The 7,878-nt window shown below is 44.7% G+C and overlaps 2 protein-coding genes across 6 annotated transcripts in view; both read right to left on the bottom strand.

Annotated features, from left to right (window-relative positions):
- LOC144247096 (protein C19orf12 homolog) overlaps positions 1-7,878 on the bottom strand; it is a 29,291-nt gene that overhangs the window by 10,373 nt on the left and 11,040 nt on the right. For 3 of the 4 annotated variants that reach the window (XM_085589520.1, XM_085589521.1, XM_085589522.1), the window contains one exon: positions 6,902-7,854. The gene's annotated coding sequence lies outside the window, so the exon portion shown is untranslated. Of the gene's footprint in view, positions 1-6,901; positions 7,855-7,878 lie in introns of those variants that run through there. The other variant, XM_085589524.1, reaches the window with a different exon arrangement.
- On the bottom strand, positions 4-6,831 carry LOC110484713 (protein C19orf12 homolog). Of its 2 annotated transcripts, none has more exons than XM_085589528.1 (3): positions 6,561-6,831; positions 3,257-3,470; positions 4-929 (listed from the first exon to the last, which is right to left on the bottom strand). In XM_085589528.1, the coding sequence occupies exons 2-3, from the start codon at positions 3,414-3,416 to the stop codon at positions 667-669; spliced, it is 423 nt and encodes a 140-aa protein (XP_085445654.1). In that variant the 5' UTR covers positions 3,417-3,470; positions 6,561-6,831; the 3' UTR covers positions 4-666. The 2 variants fall into 2 exon arrangements, with proteins under 2 accessions (XP_085445654.1, XP_031361718.3); XM_031505858.3 differs by having other exon boundaries at positions 3,257-3,452; positions 6,561-6,823.

Below are 7,878 nucleotides of genomic sequence, written 5' to 3'. Positions count from 1 at the left end.
TCCTGTGAACATTTTAATGAAAAGAGAGGACCTGCTGTACAGACTCAATCCAGAAATCAACTCTTGACATCTTGTTGAAGTATTTGCTTCACTTCTTATATGAAAAGATAACTCAGGAATTACAATAAAAAAGAGACAAGCAAAGAACTGATTGAGTCTTTTGAGTTCACAGTAATGTACTTCCTTAAAAAATTTCCATTTGCAAGAGAAAAACAAACAGGTAAAAGTCTTCAAAAAAAACCCCAGCTACTTCAGCACCTTACATGTCATTCACAAGGGAAAAAAAAAAAAAAAAAGGCACCACTTAAAATCACTTAAAAGAATCAGGTCTCCTAAATACAACAAAAGGACTTTGAAAATTTTCACAAGTGACATATTAGCCTAAGAGCAGCATGATTCCCTTCAGCAATTTGAATTAGTCCTAATGCAGAGAAATCCAAAATTTCATAGCCAGTCAGTATCAGTTTAATGCAGTAATCTAATAGTATCCTTACAAAGCCATACAAATCAAAAATAACAATAATGATAAAAATTTTAAAAAACCCAAGTATACATGGATAAGCATATATTTATAATTAGTACTGAAAACTAGTAACTGTTGCACTGAAGATTCACAGAAAGTGGAGTACAATGTATTCCAGCATAAAAATCCTGCTCTGTAGAGGATTAGTTGCCATACCTTACTTTTGCTTTTAGCTCCTTGGTAAGGTAAGTGGTCAACACACCTAAAACCTGCTCCATAAGAGCACGTTTTGATACTACAAGATCAATCAGGTGACGAGAATCAGTCCAATTTAAGTTCATGACAACAGCCATGGTTTTAGCACAGAGTTTTTGCTTCTCAGCAGCAGGCAGTTCCATTAAAATCTGAGGGACTGACTTGAAATCTTCAGAGGTGAGCCATCCAATCAATCCACCAACTGCTCCTCCTAGGAAACACAGGGAATCATTAGTCTTTAACAATAAATGCTCAAGCCTGGAATTCTATCCACAGCCTTCACCCACAATGTTCTCACCTTGATTCGAAAGCAACAGAGAGTTGTCACCTGTGCCTGCTATATCTAGATTTAGCCACAATATTCAAAGCATCAGAAAGGATTTTAAAAACTCTTTACATCAACAGCAATCATAAAGAAACCCTTTATACAATCAACACTAATGGCTTCAAGCTAGAAACCAGAAAGAAAACACGCCCTGGGACACTCTCTTAGGGAAAGCTCTTCTGCTAAATTAAACCTTGCCCAAGGAAAACACCAGAGCAACAACTGCCTGAGCAGTGCCATAATCTCTTGCCAGATACCCCCAGACTGGTGAAAGCTTTCTGCTTCTTTAAGAGTCACTCATTGCACTGTCCAACACACCTGAAGCCCACCCCTGCAGGTGCTCACAGACCAATCCCATCAGACACATTCAGGCTTTCATCTACCACGTGCACACCCCGGCCTCCCCAGTGGACAAGACACACTCGGGTAAGTGGAAGGTCCCAGGCTGCCAGGACAAGAGCAGAGGGATGGATCATCTACAGCTGATGTGCCTGTGGCTGCTGAGAAAGCAGCCCAGCAGCCTCCAGGGCTCCCCTCCAGCAGCAGTGTGAGTGCAGCACAGCAACCCACAGGGCTGCCAGCACTGCCCGGAGCACACAGGGCCTGGGATGGACACAAGGAACCAAGAGGAGAGAGAGAGAGAACCCTCACAATGGAGAGGTGGCAGAACTGACCCTGCCACCACAACTGCCAGCCCAGCCACTGCTCCTAAAAAGTCATCTGTGCACTCACAGGGATGCAGTTTTTCATTAGACAAAACTCTTAACTTGCAGCTTTTACTCAGCAATTTTTCCCACGATACCACAGAAATACTTGAAAGCCTACGATGGCTGAATTCATCTTCAAGGGACTTTTATGTGAACATCAATAACTGATTTAGGGGCACTTAATGAAAAAGCCACTGGAAGTACTGATGTCTAAGCTCCCTGCCCATTGAGACAAGACTTGCTACACGATCACACTTTCTCCCCCAAGCAACAAACCCACAGCCCACTCTGCTCAGAGCAGCCAGTCCTTGGGAAGCATGATGACTGCAAGCTGCTCCAGCAATGCTGCACGTGGCAGGTAACTCATCCTCATCCCTGGTGCAAAGCAGCAAGAGGGACAACCCCTGCCACCAGTCCCACACCTATCCAGGCTGTTTGAGCAAGTGAAGGGGCCCTTGATTGTAAATGTCTCTCTAACTGCCCTAAACTTACTTGGCTTATTTACCTCTCCAATTTTAAAAGTTAAATGAGAGGGCTATGATTTAGCTGCACTGTAATTGAGTCATGGCTTTTAGTTTAGACAGGATTTGTTACTCTTATTACAGATGCTTATGATTGTATCCTTTCCCTATGAAGTAATAGGTATACTTGTTCCAGTGCCTTCCTTACACAGTGGCTGAAGAACATCAAGCTTGAATGGGAGACACTATGAAAGCTTAAACAAACACTTAAAAGGGAAAACACATCCATTAATAACTTCAGTATTTCTCTTCATCTCTCACTCAAGAATGAGGCCACTTACATTATTACCTTCACTTCAGATTTTCAGCTTACAAATTTCTTAGAAAAGCTTAATTTCCTTTCTTTGTTCCTGATAACCTCAGTCATCTATTTGTCAACATTCTGGCTATTCATTAAGTTCTCTACCTGTAACAGGAGTAAATACACAGCTCCACTTTGCATTTTCTGTTATCCCTCCTCACAAATTATTTGCTTGTTTTTGTAACTCAACCTGACAGAGGCACACTGCAATTTGCTCCCAAATCAGGAAGCCTGTGAAATTCCTGCAACTGCTCACAGGACATCCAACTGCTCAACATCCATGGGCCAGGGCCCACATGCCTTCAGCAGCAAGGCAGCTTTCAAACTAGACAATTCTTAATTCCAGAGTTACAGAGGAGAAACAATCCTTTACTACTAGAATTAGGCTTTTCTGTAACTTTCTGCAACAAGAAGAAAAGCAAAGTGACATGGAATAATGAATCCCAGCAGAAAAAAAAATCCATGTTCATCATGACATGGATATCAGGGACTTTTAAAATACATAAATAAGCATCAATTTTAGTGAGAAATTATCCTGCCCCATTGCTAAGGCTTATCCACCCTCAGCCCCCATCATAGCAGAAAATCTCAACACTGAATGCTCCTTCTCTTCAACCCACACCTCTGCATTTCTTCACTCCGGGATTTATCCACCCTCTTGTTCCTAAAGAAAAGCACACTTACCTGCAAGAATTCCAGGTGGGCCTCCCAGCATCCCCCCCAAAACAGCACCTCCGCCTGCCAGCATTGCTCCTCGGCGAGAATGAGTGACAGCAGCTTCCATGCACTTGGCTGCGGCAATGTAGCGGAGCAGCGCCATCACATCATCAACACGGCTCTGCATCCCGGCGTCTCTCTGCCAAAGATGTTCTCAGATGTTCTGCAACCAAGATGAAAACTAGCTACGAAATTACAAAACTAATTTGATGGCAACAAAACCCTAGTGTAACAAGCAACTGCTTTCACTTTTGATGCTGATTAGAAGTTATCTTTTGACTACTGCAATTGTAACTTCTGACCTCTGGTTCGACCAGAAAAAAAAAAAAAAAAAAAAGAGTTACTACAGAAACAAATTCTTCAGTAGATTGCTGTTGGCCTGAGCAATTCCCATGTGTGTCCAAGAACACACACAGCTCTGGGAAAAGGACAGAGCTTCCCTCTACCACATCTAGTAGATTGTAATGGAAAAATGTGTAAGGGATCTTCTCATACTCCCAAATTTTACCAAAAATCTGTCAATTATTTTCACATATCAGTTCTTCTCCCTGTTTTGTTACATGTTTAAACACTTCCATGCCGATTTCTGAAGGCAGGAGGCTAGATGTAGCAACCAAGAAATGCCTGAGGAAGCGTTGGAGGAGAGACCTGGCACAGGACATTCAGTGCTCAGGTGCTCTGGAGCCAGGCCAGCAGAGATGTAGGGGTGGATGGATAAGGCAGCCAGGACTCAGAGCACAGATGCCAGAAGAGTCTCACAAAGGAGCAAGCAGAGACACAGGACCCCAGCTCGTAAAACGCTGTCACATCTCCTCAGCAAGGGACAGAGCCCTGTCCCTGAGAACAAGCACTCTGAGACCAAAACTTCTCCACCTCATTCACTTGCTGCTGCTGCTCACCACATAAATACTTCCCACTATGCACACCAGCTGAGGAATTGTTTCTAATCATCCCTGAGGCTTCCAGGGATAATTAGAAACAAACAAAAAGTATTCAATAGGATTAAAAATAAAATCACAGACACACAAGTTGCAGACTACTCGCTGTACATGTAATGTTAGCACTGGAGAACAGATGAGCATTTGGGGTTTTTCAGCCCCTAGAAAACCTCTTCCCCCAGAGTGTGTGAGCAATTCGATCTCAGCCCAAGCCAAGCAGTTTCACAGTCTCGCCTGAACAGATCTCCTCTGTGCAAAGTGAAAGTGGAGTGGTATCACACCATTTGTCATATTAAAAATTAACTACTGCAACAGAGAAAGCTTTTTTTGCACTGAGATGGCTGACTGCAAATCACCCATGTCACTGCAGGATCCAAACACTGCTGACAGTGAAGAAAGGTCTGGCTTTTGTGAAGGGACCACATAAACACTATAGCTGCAAAGAGGCACAGCAGGAAATTCATCAAATAGTTGATTTCTCTCACTACTCCATTCATTTTTGTACCAGTCTAAAGGAAACATCCAAGTTCACCATTTCACCACTGTTGCTTTTGGGTTCTTGGCAGGCTGATGACACAGCAGTGGCACAGTAGCAGAGTGTGCCTTCTTCATCTCTGGGAACAGAGATCTTCTCTTCCTGGAGGCACAGGGTCTCATCACTCTTCTCTCCTTCTCTGTTCAAACTTCTCATTGGATCACAGCTACTTTAACATCTGCTTACTTTGGCAGGCCTTTGCTCGATATCAAGTTGAATTCTTCATCTCCCCATGCTTTCATGTGTTACAGGGAAACAGAATCTTTTCTCCATAGCTTTACAAGAGGATTTCAGCCCCAAGATCAAGGCATCTCCTCATCCCTCTCATCTGGGACTTAACTTCTTCACTGACCTTGGTGTCTCCAGATTGCTCCTCTACATGCTTACTTCCTTTCACTCGAAGGAGGACTGAATTACTGAAAGATTTAACACCTCACCTAGGACAGATGGCCACCGAACCTACTGCTGGGCTTGTGGAGTGAGCTGTGGCTGGGGCTGTGTCAAGATCGGCTTCATGGCTGGTCTTTGGTTTTCTCTGCATTCAATTCCAGCTGCAGGGCCACTCTGCACGGACTGCAGGGCTGCCTCTGGTCTCAGCCACATGATCTCATGCAGCAGCTGTGCTGCAGGGAGGGAGGGGACCTGGTGGCAAGATGTTAAAAGCCACAGCCCAGCCCTGCTTCGGCCAGGGACCCACAGCCTCCCCATCCATGCCTGGCAGCTGCTGGGACCCGGCCAGGGCACAGCCCAGCGGGCTCCCTGCAGAGGGGCCCGGGTCGGCCTTGTTACCTGTTCCCAGGCGGGAAGGAAGAAAAGGTTCCAGGGTTTCATTAGTTTTTAACATGTCTGTTTCACACAGCTTTCCAGTGGCTGGAAGTTTTGCATCACTTCCTTAAATGCCTCCCATGAAAACTCAGGACAATCTCACATTTCAGATTGCAGATTACACTATCTGCAAAAGATTATATTATTTCTCCTCAAATTAACATCTCTAATCTCCATAGCATATCTGCAGAAGATTATATTATTTATTCCTAAATTAACTTCTCTTCTGTAATCTCCACAGCATACCAGGAAACCCTCATCGATCCATTGCTTTGATCTACACCTTTCTGTACTTCAGGCATCTGGAGTTTCCCTGGACTCCCATATTTCAATTAATGAAAGCAGGTGGGATGTTAGCTCCCAAGCCACCTCCTTCAAAATAAGCAAAGTGCTCAGCCTCACTCTATTTCTTTCCTACCAAATAAGCAAAGTGTGAAATGTCCACTCCTCATATCCAGCACCCTTCTTCATGGGGGTAGAGTGTCATAAGTCATCCAAACTCAGGACCTCAGGTCTGCCTACATTTCTTTCAGGTCCTCAGGCCTGTTTAGATATAACTCCTCTGGATTCTCAGGCTCTTGGTTTGCCTGGTTTGCCTTAAGGCTCTTGGCCCACCTGCTCAGTTCGTCAGGCTCTGATTCTCCTTCCACCTCCTGCTCTCTCTAGTCCTGCTGTCTTTTCCACCCTTGCAAAGTCTCATAGAGCAATGCCCAGGTGGTAGCCAAATCTGCAGCCACCTTGTCCCCTTTGGTACCACATCTCATAGTCTTCCCCCAACCTCTTTCCATGCCCTAACATTAAAAGCAGTACTTGCAGCAGACTCAACATTTGGAGACCTTGCCCATAGTAAAACACGACAAAGGGCATAACCAGAAGTCTCAATGCTGTTACTCTTCAACAAAGCTTTCTGTATAGTTAAGCCAAGCTGTTGCTCACTTGATAACATATTCCCCATAATGTCCCAGTGGCTCACCTGTACTCTGGGTATCCAAATCAATCAGGCCTGTACCAGACAACTCCTCTTGGCTGCTCTCAGTGTTACACAGGTCTCTGTCCCAGCAGCTTCTGGCTCTACAGACCAACAAGAAATTACGACGCTGGGGTCACAAAATGCCACAGTTAACTCAGCCGTGACAGACAAAACCACAACACACAGCTCTAGAAGGCTTCAAGCATCTACCCCTTCCCAGCCTCCTGCACAACCTTTTATACCCTTCACCTTACACCCCTTACACCTGTGTGCCCCCTGTTCCCTTTGGTGATTGGCCACTCCACCTGGGCACTCCGTGTCTCATTGCCTCCAATGCTGCTCACCTGTTCTGTGCAGCTGGAGCTCATTAGGGATGAGGATTGGCCACAGCCCCACTCCCAATTACCACAAACTGTAACTACAACACAGTGCAAAGGTGAGCAACTACCCGTGGTTTCTCTGGATAAATAAAACACTCCTTAGTAACCACATTCAAAGTGCAGTTGATTAAAGTTTAAAAAACAGCCAGGCCATAAGGAAAGTGGTAATCACACTGCTGCCTGGTGGTGTACAAATCTGTGGCAAGCAAATTTGGAACTCATTAATCAGCCTCAAGATAAAGCAGAAACTTACTGGGAATCAAGAAACTGAAAGTAGTTTTTACATACTAAATTACTGACCATTTCATTCCCCACATAACTCCCCCAAAGGAAATTTCCACTCACAAAATTAACATCTATTTGGGCTTCTTTGGCTTGACTGAACAAGGTTCTTGCCATAGCAGAGTGGGTCCTGCTTATTTCTGGATGGGAGCATCACACTCAAACCTCGCAAAGACTTCGCAAAGAGCACTCATTTTCTCTAAACTCTTACAGGTATCTCTATGATCTCCTGTCATATTCACTCTAATTTAAGTCCTGCAGAGAACACTAGTGAACAGAGCAAAGCCCTTCTATCCCTGCACTCTCTATCCCACTTGGAGAAAAATCAGCCTCTTCCCAAATGCCCACACAGGAGACATTCTCACCAGCACCCAGCCTGCCCCACCACTGAGCTGTCCTCACTGCCCCTTACAGCTTCTCCCTGAGGAAAGAGGGAACACCTCTGCCACGTGCAGGGACATGGCACAAAATCCCACCCACACAGCACATTCCAAACCCACCTGGGAAGATACAGAGATATGTCCGACTTGCAGCTCTCTTTATCATGGTGGCCATCATATGGTGACAAACAGGAATGTGAGGTGACAATTTCTTCTGTCTCAACTGTACAGCAATAGCTCTCTATGAACTGCAACCTTTCAGAAGAAATATGAGAACAG

This window comes from Lonchura striata, chromosome 11 (genome assembly GCF_050655825.1).
Source record: "Lonchura striata isolate lonStrDom1 chromosome 11, ASM5065582v1, whole genome shotgun sequence".
In the NCBI taxonomy this organism is placed as follows: Eukaryota; Metazoa; Chordata; class Aves; order Passeriformes; family Estrildidae; genus Lonchura; species Lonchura striata.
Note: the sequence above shows the minus strand (reverse complement) of the source record. Positions and strands in the feature narration are given on the sequence as shown.